We start from the raw sequence: 23,629 nt of genomic DNA, 5'->3' as shown, positions 1-23,629 counted from the left end.
TAATATATGAAAAAAAGAATCTGGAACTTCAACGTCAAAAAACAAAACAAAAACAAGACAAACTGTACCCTGCTAAAAATATCAACCCCTATCCTCTCTGAGAATAAAAATAATAAGACTCCAACCTCACCTGCAAAAAAATATTTTTTCGGGGGATAATTTGGGATAAGTTCGGGCCTATTTTATTGCGACAATTTTCAAAATCTATAAGGTGAAATACGGTGTCGTGATTTGCGGCAGATTTGGGGTGCATTTTCAGCCATTTAGTTTAGACTCTGTTGTATTTTTAGCCATGATTTTATTGACCCTCGGTGTCTTGAAAATTAGGTTTAAGAAGGGTATTTTTCAATGATTTTCTCGAAAAAGTAAAAATTTGCGAAAACTTTCAGTCCAAAAGTTGATACAATTTTGGGTCTGTTTTATTCAAATTTGGTTTAAAATCGTACCGTAGTTTTTGAGTCACAGCCTCACATCCTTACCCAAACCAACTTGAGAAGGTTCCCCGGGGTGTGTGCAAATTTGCAATTTATAGGCCTACACTCATCATTTAAGCCTAAAATCAAAGTGTTAATACCATTAACACTACCATGGCCCGTTTTGTCGTGATGACTGGCTTCCAAAATGTAGGCCTATTTTAAATTATAAATCTGGTCCCGCTAGAGGTGTGTTTTACCGGAGGTCTCTCCCTCGGGTTCGTGGATGTGCCACAGTTTTGGGGTAGGCCTACCTTTTCAACGACTATGATGGGTGGGTTTACAGCGAAGACCAACTTTTGGGCGCATTTTGGCAAAAGTGCCCAATAAAAAAGCGTCAAATTAGGCCAAATGTGGGTGACTTTGATCCTTGGTACAAATGTTTTGAAGAGACCCGCCCGAGGTGTTTTTATAAAAAAATGGTCGGCCTGCTAAAAACCTCCGGAATCAAGCATGGGTAGGCATACCAAAATGCCTTGAGACCCCCCCAACCCAGCGCCGGGACCTCCATGACATGATATTCTCCATGAGTCCACCAGAAAATATAAAAATATAACATTTTGATAGGCCTACTAGACCTATATTTGTCTGTAAACCTTTCTTGTAGTTGTAGGCTACCGCGTATGTCTACCGTGATGACAGTAGCGGAGCTGCCGGGGGGGGCAAAATTGCCTATTTGGGTCCCCGCCCCCTAGTGCAAGGAAAAAAAGAGGGAAAGAGGGGGGGAAGAGGAAAAAAAGAGAGGGTGAGAGGAGGGGCAGAAAGATGGGGAATCCAAACGATATGCAATACAGCTCAATAGGCCTACCATATACGATTATTATCAATAAGCCTGGCAAAAATTGTCTATTTGGGCCCCCGCCCCCAGTGGGAAATTTGGTGGATTTGGGCCCCGCCCCATAGGGCCTACAGTCTTGCCCCTCCTGGAAAAAATCCCAGCTACGCCGCTGCGTGAGGGGGTTGCAAAGTTGCGGAAGTTCATTCATAAATTTTCCATTTCCACTCGACAACAACCGGGACAACAACAGGCCAGCACGCATGGCAGCTGCAGTAGCTGAATCCCGAGCTAATCAGAGACATGTGCGTTTCTCTTTCAACAGAAAATATGTGACCATGTGACTGACACGATGCACACCATCATCATCCCTATAACTTCGTCTTAAAAATTGCCGTGGTAGTACGATAAATCCTCACGTTTTTCAACAACTACGCATGGTGATTTTGAGCTATTTTGTTCGAGATAGGCCGTGCGACTCAGGCTATGCATACAATTTGAGATTTTGAGAGCCGGCCACACTGTTTCTATTCTATGTTTTACGATTTTCGCATGATCAGTATATGGCTGGTCGTAACACGCCTGGCGATGGAGCTGCTACGCGTAGCTTACTTTTTCGCCATGCGGAGCTAAATTGACCAATCATGTTAGATCTTTTCATTACGCGGAGCCAGTTGATGCATCATCGTTCCAGAGAGAAAACTCTTGCCAAAATTAATGTTTACTATGTGGATTTTAAATGAATCGAATGTAAATAAACCACAAACAGTTGTACAGGATCAATACCATTGTTTGATTAGTGTATAGTCAATGTTATCTTGCATGCATGTGCCATGTTTGTTTGTTTGTCTACTGTGTCAGGCCAGGATCACTGACACCCACGGTACTGATACTGTCATACTATCACGGTGATCATATTGTTGAATGTTGTTGACTTTAAAATAATCATGATGCAGTCATGTCTACAGTAGAATTCACCACGACCTTTGAAGGACTTAAACCACATTAAAAGCTATTAAACCAAGATAACACTCAATGAAAACAGCTCAACTATGTTACATCAGATCTTCTCTGGTTAAATACACACTGCACTTGTGTCTGTTTTACCTGTGCAATGAACAATGAGCTGGTATTATAGTTTCAGTTGGGTGAATGATTATAAAGCTGAGCACGCAAGGTAACAATACTGTCTGGGCTTTTGTTTACTGAAATGAGACAATAGTCTGCTTATTGTTAACCAGCGTTCTTGAAAATGAGAAGCATAATGGTTTGCAGACTTAACACAGTTTAGAAATAATTTGTTCATATTTTTTGGTGTTATCTGTCGTTTACATATCCTTCCTAAAACACAAAAGTACCAATATTTCCAAACACCTAAATTAGCTAAAAATTTAGGAAATGTTACAAAACTATATTTTCTAGAATTTCAGAGAATACTTTAAATATTGACTGGTTATTTTTTACACAGTGACGTCATATAGGCAATGGCATAAAACCTTCTAACATACACTAGGTCGCAGCGTCAATGGTGAGCGCACTGAGTATTGTGTATAGGAAAGCGGGCAGTACCGTAACTACAGTATGTATGGCCTACTACTAGTATATAAAGTAAATCCGAACTGGTTTGCTGAAGGTCGAATTCCGCAGGCCACGCCGCGCAAGATGTACAAATCAGCTCCCGGCGATACACTGCAGATCGCAGAATTGTGTGCATGGTTTACCACCACTCTGCCTAGCTATATAGTTGTGTACAATACTGTATGAGTTTCTTGTGAGTGCATGTCCATCTTAATAATAAGTCGGTTCGTACTTTTCATAAATTACTTTTTGAATCATAACTATCGTGACCGAGGATATCTTGCAACTACGTGAAGCTCGTCTGGCAAATTCTTAATGACTAACTTCGCTTCACGTAATGAGTAAGTCGTACTTGATTGGTCAGTTTTACCTCCGAGTAATGAAAAACTCTAACATGATTGGTCAATTTGGCTCCACGGAACAAAAAGTCAGCTACTGGCGTAGCAGCTCCACGTTGTGGCGGTTGCGACCTACCATATCAGTATCCCATATGATATTTCTATTGTAAGAAAATTTTATTTGTTGTCACGTAAATCACAGGTTTCGTTTAAATGTACTAACTGGATATTAAATGTACTAATTGGTGAGGACCGGTATTTTGCTGTGGATATGTTTAACTGCAATTTTGATGTAAAACATTTGAAATCCGCTGTAAAAATTTTGATAATATTCAACTCTTTGAGAAAATTATTTTATAAAGGAATGCTGGTAAAACCAGGTGCAATACAATGTACATTATTGACACACTATCACGCTCTTTATCTTCGTCAATAATAGAATAATCGATTTCAATCGAATTGAATGCATGAGTTTGTAGTTGACTACTGAGCGACCTAAGCGATCGATTGCTAGCCAATCAGATAGAACTCCTTTTCTTGCGTTCAGTGAAATACCACTCGCCTGTCGCTCACTACCACTCGCCCGTCGCTCACCAACGGAGTATTAAATTTATATTTATCGTATAGGACGTCGACCGTGTGCGATGTACGCTTCAAATAATTATGCTCTCGGCGTCGAAAGTATGATAATGGCAAATATTTATAATGAACACTCCCTTATTTAGTCACACCTCAGTTCCTTTCTCGGGTTGCCTGGTATATCAGCAAAATCCTACACCTATCGCCTTCCCTTGGTAAAATCCCTGATAAAAACTCGTGATATTGAAATTGAATTTCAGCGCCAGAACTTCCGTCATTCTAGCATCATGGATGGATATGCAGTGGCGCCGCGAGGGGGGGGGGAGCAGTATTTCCCCCAATAGTGTTTCGTTCCCACCCAGTTTTAGGCAAAATCCCCACAATTATGTAATTTTCCACTTTTTGCGGCAATTTAGTGCAATGATTTCCAAGTGCCCCGTCTCAAATTCACTTCCCCCATGCCTTGAAAAAAAATTCTGGTTCCGCCACTACGGGTATGGCCATAGCTAGGGGCTTTCCCACCCACCCCAGTTGCCCTTGGTTATGCTGGACGTATGAGAAATTTAGAGCTTGTTCAATTCCACCAATTTTAGAAATTTTAAAGGTATATACAGTGTATATAGCCTATTAAAACGGATCACAGTCAAATAAAATATCGTAGGCCTAATAATTTTACCAATGGCATTTATTGAGCTGCTCCTATGGTTTAATATTGATATTATATAATTGAGCTCCTTGTCAAGCTCCTGAGTACAGGGACTAACTAAGCTCCGCTATTTTCAGAAATGAAGGCCTGGCCTTAAATGAATAATTAAGATTGAGGCAGCCTTTTGTTTCATTTTACAGAACTTTTTTTAATCCCCCAAAATTAGTGGGTTTTTTAATGGGGAGTAGGCTTTAAAAGCGAAATTCAAATTTGGCAATATTTTCCATTGCTTAACGAATTGATCTGCGTGAAAATTCCTAAACATGTGGCCAGAGCGGGATGAGTGGTATAAAAATCTTAACTTGTGAGAAAGGGCGTAGGCCTATGGGGTTGTATGAGGTTGTGGATCACGAAATGCCCCTTTAATGTGTGCTAGGTAAAGTCATTCTTCCTCCCTTTCGACATGCCAAAATTTATTCCCTCCCCGGCCCCGGCTTGCCAAAAATTGCGTTCTCGAAATCAAAAGGCTGTGCAATCAGTACCGGTATTAGCCTACTAATTATAAGCCAAAATTTCCAAGCGACTCGCTAAAAATCGCTTGCCTCCCGTCTCGGCAAGCCAAAAATCACTTGTCCGCACCCCCCGGGACTGCCACATTTTTGTGGCCGCCTCCTTGGCCTGCCGAAAATGCCCCACCCCCTTTGCATAGGCCTAGGCCTATATGCCAATTTTTTGGGATCCCCAATTTTCATACCCATACCTTAAATGGATTTCTAAATATCTACCTGTTGCAAGCGCTTGCAAGCATGAAAATGTGCACATTTTTTTTCGGCGCCCTAACTACCCCCCAACATTTTCCCTCCCATGCACCAGGTTCATTGGCGCTAGATTTTAAGCTAGAAAATACCTAAATATTTTAAAATCCAAACTCGGCAACACCACTTTATCGGGCAAATAGAGCCCGTCATTATCACGTAAACAGCGTGTTTTAAAAAAAAATGAGAGTGTCACTTTTGTCCAAAAATTTGAATTTTGGCCTTGAGCAGCGACAATCAGAGGTAAGAAAAACACAGTATGACGCAGCTTGAAATATAGAATCACTATATCAATTTTGAAGTTTGTACTTCAAAGCACAAGTCAAACGAGGTGAAATGGTTCTAAAAAAAATTGATTTCGCTGTATCTTTTTATCGCGAAACTAGACAATTTGACAGCAGCGAGTCGGAAAAATAGCAAATATCTCAATTTTCTGCTATCGAAATAAAAATTTAAATAGCACCTGCATATAGAAGAGGGTTTATAGAAATAATGTAGGTCAGAATTTTGTCTATGAAATCGTGCGGAATTGTTATTACTGGTTACAAAGCGACATACAAGTGGAGGCCATTTTACTTCAAATTCGGCAAACATGTAAGCTTACTAAAACAAATCGAGACAAGCAATATCAAGAATGAATATGCACATTCTTTTATTGACTTGTTTGTAATGTGCGTTGTAGTTCCCAACAAAATCGCCACTTCCACTGAGAAATTATGGCCGTATTCCCAAAAATCTTGATGCTCCGGATATTGAAAAAAAATTGAAATGTTTGAAAAGTACATTTCTTTTTGAGCCAAGTGGAAAATTCAAGCATAATAATAACCCTTACACTTTCAGCTTTTAGGCGTAGTTTGCGTTTTCTCTCTCGATATTTATTTCCAGAAATAGATAATTTTAAAGGGGGCTACATGCAGTCTCATTCTGGATCGATCATTGCAAAGTTTAGTATAACCTTAATGCTTTATGTGCTGAAACTTACGGCATTTTAGTTGCTTGTATAATTAATTAAACTGCTATTCTTTTTTCTTTTTTAAAGCATTAAAGTTTTTGTCATGTATGCTGACCTGCCAACAGAGTACAAAACCAGTCAATTATAGTTTATTTAAGCTTTTATACCAGGACTGGAGCCAAACACTTGTTTTTAGTGGCGCCTGGTCTATGTATTTTTCATTTGAACCAGGGGCCAAAAGGTTGGAACCTTTGGGTAAAAATCGCCCAGTGCCTGTCTAATGTAAGACTTGCTTATCTATCAGTACAGAGTTCTATAACTCTAATCTGATTGTACATTCATAGAATGACCTTAATGTGGTGGGAATTGTCAGAATTTCGGCAAGAATCTGAAAATCGATTCTCGTAAAGAGATTTGCGTGAATCAAAGTTGATTCTCGCAAACTTTTGTAGTTTACACAGAAGTTAATTTGCAAGAATCAAGTGATTCCCACAAATGTATTCTGTAAGAATCAAGATTGATTCTCGCACTGTGAAACGAAAGGTGGGTTATTGAACTATTGAACAAACTTTGTGCGTTTAAGACCTCTAGTTGTGGAGTTATATGCCAAAAAAGGGTCCGAAAATAAGAGCAACTTAAATTTTTGACCCCTGTACAACTTGAAAATTGACTCTTTTTGTCACCTAACTCCGCAACCACAGGTCATACATGCACAAAATTTAATTTGTGACCCTTACGAACAGACAAATAATATGATATGCTAATGAGTGAAAGTGGAGCATGTTTAATTTTTGTTGACCCCTGTAAAACCCTCTGGGGACATTTCTAGGGTCATTTTAGGGTTGTAGACTCAAAATAATGCTTGCTCTCAGCCTTTTTTTTTTTATTCAGCAGGTCCAAATTAGTAAAGATACTTAGATTATCAACTTATACTCAAAAAGGGTTCAATAATTTTATACAAGCACATATGTGACACGATCTGGTCCATGGGGGCCAAAGGCGGCATATTTGAAACTGAGATACAGGTAAAAATATGGAGTAAAAAACAATAAAATACATAAGAAAATAGGCATAATAAAACTTCATAACTTTAGAACCAAGTATGCTAGACCTTTGGTGTTTTCAGTAAATGATAGCCTATTGTATACATGTATAATGTAATAATTACAGTAACTCAACTTTCAAAAAATGCTTCCTTTGCCCCCCCGGACCAGACCGTGTCACATATTTAAAATTTTCCTCTAGTCTAATATATCTTTAAGTGTGGGCGTGATTTAGTTGTATGCCCTCTTCACATGTCACTGACAATGATATAAACTATTAAACATGTTGTATAATAAGTAAAGTTTGCAGGCATTTTAACTTCATGAATTTGCATAGGGTTTCAGTCAGCAAAATTAGAGGCTAATTTTATTAACAGATTATTGAGTTATGCAGAAGAAAACTGCATTTCAACGAAAACTCCTTAACAACATTAGAAGTTTCAAATTACAGAAAAAATAAGAATGCAAAAGTAAAATGTTATATAATGTGTGTAATATTAGAGATTACTGAGACCATTGAATTTTCCAAACAAATCAAATTTTGACTTGTGCTTATGTGAATCGGTCATGCATTATGCAGTAAATATTTTTGTTTAGAGACACGTCCACACAGAATTTTTTTTGCTTAAGCAACACAGTTCTTAAACCAAAACTTGGGGAAATCCGCCGTGTGAACGCGCTCGAGGATTCCAATCCCTAAATTTTCCCCCAAATTTATCCCCAAGAAATTTAGGGGATTTCACGATTTCCCACGGAGATGCTCGAATGGTCTTTGAGTGCTATTGCGTGTGAACGATACATTTTGCAATTCACAAGTACTGAGCATAACCTATGACCTAGTTAAATTTAATACGGCTCAATCTGGCGTGCCACTAAAAGGATCACAGTAAGCTTCCAGTTGCAATTCTAGAGCTGACATCATCAGCATTGCATCATCATCAGCAAAACTCTATGATTCCAGGCTGCAATTGAGTCGTGTGGACACACACTCAGGGATTGACTTAGGAATCACAATTCTCGAGAATGCCGATCCTCAAGAACTATATGACCGTCTGAACATGACTAATATCACTGTCATGACTACAGTGGAAAGGTTCCATGCACCATTAGTGTTTCAATGTAAATGAACAATGCCAAGTAGTTTCCATGTGGAAGCTTAATTTTTCTACATTTCATTTCCTACATTCCTTAAGAATCAACAAACTTATTGATGTGTATTATCGTGAACTTTGTTCATGCATGTTGGTATTCAAAAATAACATTAAGTGAAGGTTGAACAACACAAAACTAAGCCATTCTGCTGGGGATGGTTGTAGCTTGAACAACTAAAAAATTCAGGTGAGCAGCTTTTTGTGTGTTGTGAGCAAAAGTTTGCTGATATTCAATAGTATGTTCAGGGATGATATTTTCCCGATTTTTGTCGATTTTCCGATTTTTTTTGTTCAAAATAGATGGTCGCCGAGATAATAATGTTGTTGTTGTTGTTGTTGTTGTTGTTGTTGTTGTTGTTGTTGTTGTTGTTGTTTTTGGGTGAGCAGCTTTGTGTGTTGTGAGCAAAAGTTAATCTGTTAAAAAGTCCTGTTTGCTGATATTCAATAATTTGTTGTTGTTGTTGTTGTTGTTGTTGTTGTTGTTGTTGTTGTTGTTTTTGTTGTTGTTGAAGCTTAAAGGTCTGTGACCCGATCGACAGCATCATCCCCCCGATTTTTCTCATTGTTGATGAGTTTTTGGTATCATTTAATAGATTATATTTTTCTCATTACCATCCTGAAATTTGACGATCCAATTTGATGTATTTTCGGAGAAATCAAGAAACAAACAGGCTATACTGGTAGCCAGCTTCGACATTCTGGGTAGGAAAAAATGATTCCGTGAATAAGAGCCGTTTTACTCCCATGCTAATTCGCACAAATTGAAATAGGTCCGAAATATGAGGGCGCTAAAACAAAAATAAAAAAATACATAAGGGATGAAATAAATACAAAACAAGACCTTATCTTGTTAAGTATGATACAAGGAATATGAAAAAAATATGAGAAAAAATGTCCCCCACTATAAAATTAATTAATTAATTAATTAGAAATATTATAAAAAAAAACACCATTTTTTCATTAAAACAAATCCTAAAATAAAAGATAAGTGTAAAATGTATGTGATGATAATATACAAAATTAAAAGGAAATGTATCAGGGTCAAATTAAAAGAAAAAGAAAGATATTTTGTCACAAGAATGATGAGCGTAGTGGTATGGCGAAGCACTCGACGGGAGTGTTGTTTCTGGATGCCGGACCACAACGCAATTCATGCGTACCACGTATTGGCTTGCTAATTGTGCTAATTATTCACTTTTATGCTGAAAATGTTCTCGTTTTCTCACATAGATGCATAAAGGGGACAATATTTGAAATTGTATGTAAGTTTGAACTAACTTTGAAGACAATCCATATCCTAAACTGATAGGGTTACCCCCCTTTAAACAACAGAAAATTTTGGTTGAGCAGCTTTGTGTATTGTGAGCAAAAGTTTGCATTCATAATGTATAATCTGTGTTAAAATGTCCTGTTTGCTGGTATTCAATAGTATGTTGTTGTTGTTGTTGTTGTTGTTGTTGTTGTTGTTGTTGTTGTTGTTGTTGTTGTTGTTGTAGGTTAAACAACAGAAAATTTTGGGTGAGCAGCTTTGTGTGTTATGAGCAAAAGTTAACATTCATAATGTATAATCTGTGCTAAAATGTCCTGTTTGCTGCTATTCTGTTGTTGTTGTTTTTGTTTTGTTTTTTTGTTTTGTTGTTGTTGTTGTTGTTGTTGTTGTTGTTGTTGTTGTTGTTGTTGTTGTTGTTGTTGCTGCTCTTATTTTTAATGTTGCTATTGCTTTAGAGTATGGAACTGTAGTTACTTACTGTATTTCCTGAAATAGATGTTGCATTGACAATAGCATTACTGGACTACAGGATTATGTGCTTGTGGCCATCATATTATGATAATCCTAAACCAAGGCTACACAATCATACAATATTCAATAATTCATATTTTACCATGGGTTTAATCTGAGACAGGTATTACTAGTCTGAGGGTTTAATATTAATTGTTCAGAAGCAACTCAATGTGTTGATTTCAACGGGCTCTCTTGAGAACCACTAGACCCAAACTAGGCATGCTGGTACTTAGAACTTAGTTGAATGTATTTTTTTTATAAATTTCAAAAATTGACTTCAACATTAGAATTTTGATGTTTTTTAATATCCTGTAACAAAAATTTTAAATTTCATGCCAGTCACCTGCTGTACTCAATTGCAGAAGGGAAAAGGTTAACTAAATAATAGAACAATTGTTATACAAATTTACTCAGAAATGTGAAGGTATTGTTATCCTATTGTCATCAGTTGGGATGATATTCTGATGCATTGCTTTGGGTGATTTGGATGCAAAGTATTGTGTATTTTAGAGATTCCATGTGAGAGGAGACATAGATTTCATCATTATGTCAGTTAAAAAACGTGTGATACGTCGTTTTATGGTATGTATGTATTATTTTATAGAGTAAACCACTTTACATGTACATAGGAACATTGAAGTAAGATTCTGTATAAGATGTTGTTTTATGTTTTAGGAAAGTGTACCAAAATTTGAATCCATGGTCAAGTGAATTAATTAAGCTGATAAAAATAACTATGTGTTAATACTGATGTGAATTGAAGCCATTTGTATGATTTTGGTCAAATTTTAATTTTGTTATTCTTTTGCCAAAAGTAACTAGTAATATTAGTAACAGCTATCAAGAAAGTTTTCTGATTATTTTAAGCTGAAATAATGAGGTAAATTGAAAGAAAACCATTAACTATGGAGCTCTATGAGGGTATTGGTGAATAAAGCAGGGGATCCCCGGTTTAAATCAAAAACGCTTTTTAAATTTTACTGTAATTAAAGCACTTCAGGTTTATTCTTTCATTCTTTCACATGGTATAAGTACACCATTTGGTATTACGCTCATTCAAAAAGTAGAAATTTAAAAAAGAGGGTGTTCTGATGAGTAAATCACACATTATTGCTTCAAGCATTGAAGATGTTAGTTTTCATGATGTCATCTGAAGCATTCATTTTTAGTGTTTAAATAGTGTGGTATTTGGACAGCATCTAACTCTGAATATTGTAACATAATATATTGTCATAAGTACATTTATGTTACAAAAATTGTCTAGTTTCTGTGGTGGCAAATTTACAAATACTGCTGGTTGGTTTTATATGATGTAAGAATTGTAGGTTCTATCTTTTATGTGAATGTAGGAATGTAGTTTTGTTCAAAACCTTGCTTAGTTACATGTATAAAGAAAATATCATTCAAATGTTTTTCATTTCGAAATGGTCTTGCGGGCCGCACACAAATTACCAGTGGGCCCCATACATGTAGGTTGCCAATCCCTATTGTATGGTTTTTATGAGTGTCTCGACTTCGAAATAAACCAAGATTTTTACAGTACATTGAAAAGTATCTAAATATTCCAATATTGAGAAATAGGTGTATCATCGTGTTTTCATTCATTCACCTAAAGATCACCATTGCATGAAACACTGTAATGAAACATTATAAAATCTGTGTTTATATTTAAATATGCCAATATGTATTACTGAATTCTATGACTTCAGGTCCCATAAACCCAAACATTCCAGACAAAAGCTTTTCAGGTTTCCAGTTTCTGTCTAAGCAGTTTTGGTTTCACATAAACAGAGACAACAGGTACAATGTATCAATGGTATGTGGAAGTATAATCAAAGACAGAATCAGAAAGATTAGTTTGCTTTTGACATCATCTTTCAATTTAAACTCGGGCACGGTTTGATTATGAGTTTCGTGATGATTGAGTTTCTGAACATGGCGGTAAAAGAAGCGCAGTGATTTATAGTGCACTACGCACAGGCACAATGCATTGACGTTGATCCACAAACCTCAGCACACTTTTCAGGTTATTGCTGACCACTACGGCCCACATCATTCCATAAACCATTCTCAAAAGTTACTTATATGAAACTTTGTTTCCTGAAGGCACCATGTCAACAATGCCAAGAAAAGTTGCTTTTTGCCTTGTAAAAGTACTATAATTTTTCGCCATTTTCTGTGATTCCTTTACTCCAATCGGCACCAGATACATCAACCTTCCTTTTACACGCTACTTACCAGTTAAGGTTGGTCTGAACCCTGGAATTATGGAAACTTTCGGGCCTCATAACTGCTAAATTGTTAGTGTAAAGTATATAAAAGTATACATATTTAGAATGGCAAAGACTTGATAAGTTATGAGGCCCGAAAGTTGCCACAATTCCAGGGTTCAGATTGACAGTGACATCAGACACAAACTAGTCATTTTTATTTTGTCTTAGACAAGCTTCAAAATAACCAGACACCCAGGAGCCATTTACCCAATGGTCATAACATTTTGGCTCCTGGTCCACACCAAAATCATATGAACCAGGCTCTACATTTTTTTAACAGAGTCTGGTAGTTAAAGCAAGTTTTGTATTTAATGTGTACAATTGGAAATTTAAATGACTCTCAGCTCTTTAAAAATGGTCCCTGGTTCACTAGATAATCTCAGGACAAGGAGCTGCTTTTTCCAAATGTGTGGCTCCTGGTTCAGATCTGGTTATTTTGAGTTAATAGAAGACTTGCTTACTTTGAGGCTTGGTCTTAGATTATAGTAAGGAGCTCAATCTCAGCCAGGTTTGTGTTTCTGTGTGCCAGTGAGAAAGTTCTGCTGTTCATGAGGTTCCAAAACTGATTTCTTGGTTAAAGCAAATAAAATAAGAAGAAGAAGAAAATCAAGCAAATGTTTTTCTTTGCGTGTGTTAGCCCATCTTTTCTTCTTCTTTTTTTCTTTCTTTTTAAAATTTATTTTGTTGTTTTGTGGCCTAAAAATCAAAAGACACTGTTTGCACTAGGAAAAAGTTACAATTTGATTTGATTGAGGTTAATGACATCAGTTGTGTTAAGGGTATTGTGAAAAATCTAAATATTTTGTTTTAGAATTGCCTGAAAAATATTGACTTGGCCCCTGGCTATCGAACAAACAATATGTTGTGGCCTGGTGCTTTCCAATTCAAAGTTTATTTGGTGGTCTACGTGCAGTGAATTGCATATTTGACAGTTGTAAATCAGGGTCTTTTGTCCAAAGTCAATGGTCAGGGTCAGCGTTCGAAATTTTGGTTGTCCGTTCGCCCGGGACAACTAAAAAAGTCGCCGGACAACCAAAAATACTGACTCGGTTGTCCGCCGGACAACCATAAATAGCTATAAATCTGTAGTCAAAACTCACCTTTGTACGAGTATCTTTTAGCCGATGGTAATATTTAAAATGTGAAACTATTTTTGAATAGAATAAACATGAATTTAAACGTGGTTCCACAACCCATGAGCTGCAAAACTCAACCGCAGCGGCCATTATCTGTTTACTTTATCGAAATCGAGCCCCTCGATACCGGAAAAAAAGTTTATACATCGGGGGAAGTTCAGCCCTTTGCGTTCGATTACAAGTCTAGATTGCAAGTTACAACCATAAAAATGTGCACCACTGTTACTGAATAAGCTTAGATGTAATATAAAATACATTGCATTATTATCTTGAAATTTGCAGAAGAAATCATGACCAATGTAGCAAAAACCACCCATAATTTGTAGCCAGTATTTTATAAATACCCAACCTTGGCCACATCGGTAAATGTAAACAGCTGGTTTGGGTATTTTGACACACGGTCGGTCGAGGGCTAGCATGGTTCCCGAATCTGTCAAGCTCTTGCAATAGTAAAATCATGTCTAAAGAAATACTGGCTGTCAGCAAAAACCCAGGCAAAAAACCTGACCTCTGACCGTTGCTAAGTGATTACTAATAATGATATTATTATAAGTTTCAAGACACGAGGCAATTATATTAAAAGCTATTAAAATGTACATAAAAAATATTCAGATCAGATCAGTTTCAAAACACCCATTGTCTCTTTGGGGGATTTCCCTATGAGCTCATGAATAATTAATGAGGTATATTTCAATGGAGATTTTTGCGTACATGTTAAAATCTTGACTTCTTGAAAACAATTATGAATTCTGATGGCTTTTAAGCATAAAATACGGCACAAACATGGATTTATTGATAATAAATAAATAAAATAATTGATGAACATACAACCTGTATTTTCTTGGATATATTTTATTAGCAACAAGGTGAGTTTGGGGAAAGTGTGTGATGTGTGAATTTGGCGGCATCGGCAGTGTATGTTTTTAAGCTTAAAAAGTTCATTAAAATTTCGGACAACCAAAAATATTTTCGGACAACCAAAATTTTTTTGAGGTTGTCCGGCGGACAACCTCAAAAAATTGCTTAATTGAACACTGGTCAGGGTAAAAGGCCCTTTTTTATGTAACATGTCTATGCTTGTATTATTTCTTTCTGTCGGGTGTCGAAATTTCAAGTTTGTCTTTCCCCCAGTAGGGGTGTAGAACTGTAGCATCCAGGAATCCAGAAATTTCAGCTCGCCCATATGTAACCACATTTTACAGATTTTTAATGGATATATATATGTTGTGATCACTGACACTGATGATATTTGAGAAACAGTGAGGATCAAAGTCTCAGGTAGGGTGTGTTATTTATTTATGAGAAAGTTGTCCAAAGGGCTGATTAATGTTTGCAGGAATTTACAATTTGTGAAACATGTTGGAGCTTTGTGTTCTTGTTTACAACTAATTGTTCCACAGAAGGGGCATACCGTAAAAACTCAATAGTTAGCATATGTGCTTACTATTGAGCGCTTTTAAAATATGCAAAGCCCCATCCACAAAAGTGTAAAGAGTTATAAACAAACAAGTAAACCTGCAAATGTGTGTCTCAACCCCATTAGCTTAGTTGGTAAAATGCCAGGCTTTAGTACAATTTCATGTTTTCAAAAGTGCTTGATAGTAAGCATGTATGCTAACTATCGAGTTTTTACAGTATAGATACAAGTGAACTCTCAGGGAAAAGAATAACCAGAGGTAACCTAAGGCAATTACCTTGGTGCCCATATGGCTTTGCCTTTAGCAGAAAATTGCCTGCATGGGTACCTTTTGGGGGGAAAAAAGCCAAAATGAACTTTTTACCCTGAAATATGTTGCAAATCTGGTTCTTTTGTTCAAAGTCATAAATGTCTAGTTGAAAAATGGATCAGTTATACTTAATTAACTTCATTTTCTGAAACATCAAGGTGCTTTGTGGTTTTCTGTCAAGGTAGTTAAATGTCATTATTTTGAAGATGTATATGTTTCAGGTGATGTACAATTTCTGTGTGTACCATTTTACAAACTTGTTTTACAGTGAAGTTCTTACTATCAGTTAGTGGGGTTTCTTTCTTCTGCCATTTTACATAAAAATAGAGTAGCACTATAATAAGAAGTAAACACAGCCAAAAAAGAAAGTCTCCAGTAGTTCCATCCCCATTTAATCAGAGTCTGATGAGTTTATGGCAAAATAATTTATATAATAGTTTTCTATACACTTTCTTTCAAGCGTTGATACGAATTTGATATAAAAGTTTAATTATCATGAGCATAGGAGCCGTTGTTTGGAAATTAGGTGCAATTTTAAAAATGACAAATTACTTAATTGACCACGCAAAATCCAATGCATGGTATCAGCTTATTATGTGGCCTGAAGCAACCCGTACAGGAATCATTGCACACTTGCCTGCGCACAATTGAAAGAGCGGGTATTTGATTTGCATTTTGACATGCATGGGTAAACCTTTAACCTGCCGGTCTATTCAGGCGACGTAATTCTTGGCACTCACGCTAGCTCTGCTACGTGATACAATTCCCTATGTCATTTTTAAAATTGCGCGAATTTCGAAACAACGGTTTCTATGCTCACGATGATTAAACTTTTGATATCAAATTTGGTATCAACCTTTGAAGGAAAGTGTATAGAAAACTATTATATAAATTATTTTTCCATAAACTCATCAGACTCTGATTAAATGGGGATGGAACTACTGGAGACTTTCTTTTTTTGGCTGTGTTTAGTTCTCCCACCTGTTTCATAGTATGTAGCTATGTCCTTATTTTCATTTTGGCTTTCCTGGTATAAGTGGTGGATGACTGGGTGACAGGATAAGGATGTGTATTAAATACACATACAACAATCTGCTAAATCATGTATTCTAACATGCGTAGTGGTTGATGATTTCAAGCTATGGTCAAAATCAGGTACCCAGGGATCTGACTTTCAGTGAAGTTTTTCTTCAGTTTTAGCAAAATTGTTTGGTACTTATGGAATATTTTCAGGTAAGATGTGCACTTTGTGGAATGATGATTTCAAGCTATAGTCAAAATAAGGTTCCTGACTTTCAGTGAAACTTTTCTTCAGTTTTAGCAAAATTGTTTGGTACTTATGGAATATTTTCAAGTAAGATGTGCACTTTGTGGAATGATGATTTCAAGCTATGGTTAGAATCAGGTTCATGTCTTTCAGTGAAACATTTCTTCAGCTCTTGCAAAATTGTTTGGTACTTAATGGAAGACTTTGTGGAATGATGACTTCAAGCTATGGTTAGAATCAGTGAAAATTTCAGTGAAACATTTCTTCAGCTCTAGCAAAATTTTTTGGTATTTATGGAAGATTTTTAGGTAAGATGTGTACTTTGTGGAATGATGTTAGGAAGGGTTTGCTGAGTGACAGATCAACCAAAATGAGGATAAAGTCACCATGGAGTTGTTTTTTGGAATTTTGAGCTGATAACTATTCAAATCTGTATGTTTTTTCTTGTTTCAATACCCAATGTTTTATTTGGATTTGTGCCATATATTTTGGCATTATGACATACTTTAAGTGGTAATTTTTGTGTGTGTAATTTTTCTCACTTTGCCGATTTTGAACTTCATTGCTTGTTTTTAATTTCACAATTTTGAGTTTTCTAACATAGACCTATATATTACAGGAACATATTCGCGTGTTTTTATTTTTGTGGTAACTGCGTTGCCCACGAAAAGCACTAAAATTAATGTACCATGAAAATTTTAACTTTTACAGTACAAGTAAGTGGTATTTTATCATGATTGATACAAAACCAAAACGTATCTGAACATTGATTACAAGCGATATTGTCTTAATCTTGCATGTTCGGGTCACATATATTAGCTTATAGTGTTTGACTATTTATAGGTGTGCCAGTGAATATACATGTAGATATGGGAGTAGTGTGGACATTGTGAGGACCTTTTTAGGGTATTATCAAATAGGTGAGGACTTGGTATGACCGCAAACTGGCAAATCAGGGATCTTTTGAAAACCCTATTTTTAAGAGGTCTGAGAAATATGCATCATGCAGGGGTGGATCTGTGTGTGTAATTGCCCTAAAGCTTGGATTTTTTTATGCAACTTTGCAGTCCAACTAGGCATGTCCGTAAAACCAGGGACCGACCCTGCTGCAAATAATCTAGAACACACATAAGTGCATGAGATTGCATCTCATTGGTGATGTAAAAATCAGGTCCTGGAATTGATGGGTTAAATTTCGTTAAAAAATGTCAAAGCTAGGTGGTCTAAATCAAAAACATGTCATGAGTTCTGCTATCCAGGACAGATTCCTGTTTAATAAATACCTGTTGGTGTGTAATTTGTTTGTGAGAATGTGTGTGGAGTGTGCTAGGTGTATACATTGTGTATGCATTTACTCTCAACATGCAAAATGTTCTTTATAAACTGGATAGAAACAAAGTATTTGCATACATGTGTGGGTGGGGTAATAATGTTCCCTCTATATGGCGCAAAGTTATTTTTAATTTTTGCAGTGTGGAAAACTGGGGATTAAACTTACAAAACCTCTTATGTCCTTTTTCTTCATGGAGGGATTTGCGCCAATTCTGGCAAGTCCTGCGCCAATCGTGCACCATACAACCTTTAATAGTGGGAACACTGGTGGGAGTTTTACATCATGTGCAGATCATTTTCTTGTTTTCATACTGAAATATGCAATACAATTATGCTTGGCTTAATACTGTAATGCAAGAGTTGCATCATATTGACACTTAATAGGAACAGTTAACCAAACATTTTGTATGCATCTTCTTCATTTTTAACATAACATGTTTTACATTGTAATAGATAAGCTATGTATAGACCACTTGACATCACTGTTTATCAAGAAAGTATCTATCGATCTGCTTGAACGAGTCGCTACACTGTTCAATGGCTTTCTTGTACTATATGAAATGTGGCGGGTGATTTAAAATGCACTTGCCCTCAGCAAACTACGATGCGTACGCACACTGCAGGGCAAAGAACAATGAAAATTGCCATAATTTGTGCGCATACTGCCGGGCAATGACGTCACATGCCAAGTGGTCTATAGGGTTATGTGTTTTATTAGGAACTCTGGTATAAGTTAATGCTGGTTTCATACTCTCTGCCGCTTGCCCTGAGCAGTGTGACGCTTCATCATACCACTTGTACTTTTTCACAAGTGGAGCAGCAGGCCGATGAGCGGCAGTGATATGACTATATGAAAGCCAACGTTGCTGCTCAGCACTACCAAAAGTCGTTTTCTGTTCTCATACATCAGAGCGGCGCCGCTCCTGAGATGACTTGAATTTAACTCGAGCGATCTGCCGCTTTGGGCAAAGCGGTGGAGTGATTGATATATCGGCTTGCCGCTGGTCACCGCTAGCATTTCTTTTTCGACTGCGCAATGAAGCAAAATCGTTGTCATAGCGGCAAGCGGCAGGAAAGTATGAAACCAGCATTTTAGTTTTAGCAGTTTATCTTGACATTGAAAAGATGACGGCTTCTTTTTCCGTTCCACACATACGCATCATCAAAAACGTGTGTGAAATCTTTCTACTGTGTTTAACTCTAAATTTCAGTATTTTTGTTCTGATTATGCCTTGTCATGTGATTTATTGATTTATATACTCACTTACATGTATTGTTATTCTGTGACCTGTCAATGAATTCTTTAGATTCTTTCTTGTGAATTACTTAGGTTGTGCTTGTGTGCTTGACATTAAGCAGAAAATTGCTGGTGTGGATCGTAAATTATTGTATTAAAGTAATCATGCTAGGGATGTAGGTCTTTCAGTGGATTGGAAGTACATGTTGTTATCACTCTCAAGATTTCACCGGTACCTACCTGAGACTAGTATGGTGTTTCTAGTTAAGTTTATGTGAAGACTATATTGAATTGTATGTGAATTCATGTGAAAAGGACATTATGAGTTTTATAGTATTTTCAAAAATGTGATACCTAGCTTTCTAGATCATTCATATAATATCCAGGTAGATTCTTAGGGGCTGTGTAATAATTATCTGGTAGTGTTATATCTGTAGAGGCTTACAGCATGTTCAGGAAAGATATAAATCGCTGAAATGTTTTTTCCTTTGAATAAGTTTCATTAGGACTGAAAAAAATCAACTGACTGGGAAAATAATGTTGCACAAGTCCATTTTACTCAGTTTAGATGGTGCATCCTCATTGGGGGTGGCGCAGTGGTCTTCAACTCATAATCACAAGGTAACTCATGGTTGTGGGTTCGAATCCCTGCTTCTTCAATGTGTTGTATACTTAAAGGCAAGGCTCTTCATCCCCATTACGTCTCACCACCCAGACGTACAAATGTGTACAGGCTTTAGTCGGTGCTGGGAAGGTAACAGACTTGTTGTGGAAGAGGTGTAGCGATCCTCCCGCAGCAACATTACATAGAGGAGTCTTGTCCAATCGCTTTGCAATCTAACTGTGAACACATGCTCGTCCCTTTTACCTTTACCTTGTGTGCTGAAGATTTTATCAGTTAGTAAAATGTTTTCTTATCATTTATGTTATTTTCATTTTATTCCTTGTATTTTCTATATGTACAGTTGGAGCAAAGTGACATATCACGACCAACGTCGGCTATCAAACCAGAAAATCCCCTGAAGCAAATGCTGGTAAATATAATGATGTTGTTTTCATTACAGTGTAACTATCTAGTGATTAGTAAAATGGTATCATTCTGTTTTAGGGTTAGGGTTATGGTTAGGGTTCGGTTAGGGTTATAATTAGGGTTCGGGTTATAATTAAGGTGGGTTAGGGTTGTACTTGTGCGCAGGGTATTCCAGAATTATTCTGTAAAAATTAGTGATTATTTTTTCCCATTTTTGGTAGTATTTATGTGCATCATGTCCTTCATCTGGACTGAGTATGATTTAATGTAGCCCTTTATATATTTATTTATTTATTTATTATTATTATACAGGGCCTTTTAAACATGCTATATCCAGAGAACTGCTATAAATCCAGTGACTGCTCCAGCTGGGGGATTGGCCATTGGGTTTAGAGTTCTGTAAAGGTTGTTCGGTTCATAATAGGCAAAACAAATTTAACTCATAACATGTATTGATATAGAATGATGTAAACGCAGTTGCGCGCAGTTGCACATTGTGTAATGTGTGACTGGCGCACATGTGAATTTGCACAAGCGTAAGTTGGAACTTTCCACTATTTGAGATAACCTTATCTATAAATGTACATATATGTGTAGCTTGACAGTACTGTATCCCTTTAATAGTTTGCGACTAGTCTCTCCCACACCTGTTATGTTCTTATCATACCCATACTGCTAATTCAAAGTTATGTAGTTGTCCTGTTCATACATGTGTAGCTTGACAGTACTGTATCCCTTTAATAGTTTCTGACTAGTCTCCCCACACCTGTTGTGTTCTTATCATACCCATACTGCTAATTCAAAGTTATGTAGTTGTCCTGTTCATACATGTGTAGCTTGACAGTACTGTATCCCTTTAATAGTTTCTGACTAGTCTCCCCACACCTGTTGTGTTCTTATCATACCCATACTGCTAATTCAAAGTTATGTAGTTGTCCTGTACATACATGTGTAGCTTGACAGTACTGTATCCCTTTAATAGTTTCTGACTAGTCTCCCCACACCTGTTGTGTTCTTATCATACCCATACTGCTAATTCAAAGTTATGTAGTTGTCCTGTTCATACATATGTAGCTTGACAGTACTGTATCCCTTTAATAGTTTCTGACTAGTCTCCCCCACACCTGTTGTGTTCTTATCATACCCATACTGCTAATTCAAAGTTATGTAGTTGTCCTGTTCATACATGTGTAGCTTGACAGTACTGTATCCCTTTAATAGTTTGCGACTAGTCTCTCCCACACCTGCTGTGTTCTTATCATACCCATACTGCTAATTCAAAGTTATGTAGTTGTCCTGTTCATACATATGTAGCTTGACAGTACTGTATCCCTTTAATAGTTTCTGACTAGTCTCCCCCACACCTGTTGTGTTCTTATCATACCCATACTGCTAATTCAAAGTTATGTAGTTGTCCTGTTCATACATGTGTAGCTTGACAGTACTGTATCCCTTTAATAGTTTGCGACTAGTCTCCCCCACACCTGTTATGTTCTTATCATACCCATACTGCTAATTCAAAGTTATGTAGTTGTCCTGTTCATACATGTGTAGCTTGACAGTACTGTATCCCTTTAATAGTTTCTGACTAGTCTCCCCACACCTGTTGTGTTCTTATCATACCCATACTGCTAATTCAAAGTTATGTAGTTGTCCTGTTCATACATGTGTAGCTTGACAGTACTGTATCCCTTTAATAGTTTCTGACTAGTCTCCCCCACACCTGTTGTGTTCTTATCATACCCATACTGCTAATTCAAAGTTATGTAGTTGTCCTGTTCATACATGTGTAGCTTGACAGTACTGTATCCCTTTAATAGTTTGCGACTAGTCTCCCCCACACCTGTTGTGTTCTTATCATACCCATACTGCTAATTCAAAGTTATGTAGTTGTCCTGTTCATACATGTGTAGCTTGACAGTACTGTATCCCTTTAATAGTTTCTGACTAGTCTCCCCACACCTGTTGTGTTCTTATCATACCCATACTGCTAATTCAAAGTTATGTAGTTGTCCTGTTCATACATGTGTAGCTTGACAGTACTGTATCCCTTTAATAGTTTCTGACTAGTCTCCCCCACACCTGTTGTGTTCTTATCATACCCATACTGCTAATTCAAAGTTATGTAGTTGTCCTGTTCATACATGTGTAGCTTGACAGTACTGTATCCCTTTAATAGTTTCTGACTAGTCTCCCCCACACCTGTTGTGTTCTTATCTTACCCATACTGCTAATTCAAAGTTATGTAGTTGTCCTGTTCATACATGTGTAGCTTGACAGTACTGTATCCCTTTAATAGTTTCTGACTAGTCTCCCCCACACCTGTTGTGTTCTTATCATACCCATACTGCTAATTCAAAGTTATGTAGTTGTCCTGTTCATACATATGTAGCTTGACAGTACTGTATCCCTTTAATAGTTTCTGACTAGTCTCCCCCACACCTGTTGTGTTCTTATCATACCCATACTGCTAATTCAAAGTTATGTAGTTGTCCTGTTCATACATGTGTAGCTTGACAGTACTGTATCCCTTTTCTTCTTTTGCTCGTAGGCGCGTCGTGTCGGGCTGTGTTCTTATCATACCCATACTGCTAATTCAAAGTTATGTAGTTGTCCTGTTCATACATGTGTAGCTTGACAGTACTGTATCCCTTTAATAGTTTGCGACTAGTCTCCCCCACACCTGTTGTGTTCTTATCATACCCATACTGCTAATTCAAAGTTATGTAGTTGTCCTGTTCATACATGTGTAGCTTGACAGTACTGTATCCCTTTAATAGTTTGCGACTAGTCTCCCCCACACCTGTTGTGTTCTTATCATACCCATACTGCTAATTCAAAGTTATGTAGTTGTCCTGTACATACATGTGTAGCTTGACAGTACTGTATCCCTTTAATAGTTTCTGACTAGTCTCCCCCACACCTGTTGTGTTCTTATCATACCCATACTGCTAATTCAAAGTTATGTAGTTGTCCTGTTCATACATGTGTAGCTTGACAGTACTGTATCCCTTTAATAGTTTGCGACTAGTCTCCCCCACACCTGTTGTGTTCTTATCATACCCATACTGCTAATTCAAAGTTATGTAGTTGTCCTGTTCATACATGTGTAGCTTGACAGTACTGTATCCCTTTAATAGTTTGCGACTAGTCTCCCCCACACCTGTTGTGTTCTTATCATACCCATACTGCTAATTCAAAGTTATGTAGTTGTCCTGTTCATACATGTGTAGCTTGACAGTACTGTATCCCTTTAATAGTTTCTGACTAGTCTCCCCCACACCTGTTGTGTTCTTATCATACCCATACTGCTAATTCAAAGTTATGTAGTTGTCCTGTACATACATATGTAGCTTGACAGTACTGTATCCCTTTTATAGTTTCCGTCTAGGCTCCCCCACACCTGTTGTGTTCTTATCATACCCATACTGCTAATTCAAAGTTATGTAGTTGTCCTGTTCATACATGTGTAGCTTGACAGTACTGTATCCCTT

General features: G+C 37.1%; 1 protein-coding gene across 1 annotated transcript in view; it reads left to right on the top strand.

Moving 5' to 3' along the window:
- LOC140160690 (inositol polyphosphate-4-phosphatase type I A-like) overlaps positions 1-23,629 on the top strand; it is a 69,718-nt gene that overhangs the window by 15,693 nt on the left and 30,396 nt on the right. Inside the window, 1 exon segment of the mRNA XM_072183978.1 lies at positions 20,071-20,139. Within this exon segment, the coding sequence (XP_072040079.1) occupies positions 20,071-20,139 (69 nt within the window).

The sequence above is a fragment of the Amphiura filiformis genome, chromosome 9 (assembly GCF_039555335.1).
Source record: "Amphiura filiformis chromosome 9, Afil_fr2py, whole genome shotgun sequence".
NCBI classification, from domain to species: domain Eukaryota; kingdom Metazoa; phylum Echinodermata; class Ophiuroidea; order Amphilepidida; family Amphiuridae; genus Amphiura; species Amphiura filiformis.
The sequence above is the reverse complement of the archived record's forward strand: the minus strand, read 5'-3'. Positions and strand labels throughout refer to the sequence as shown.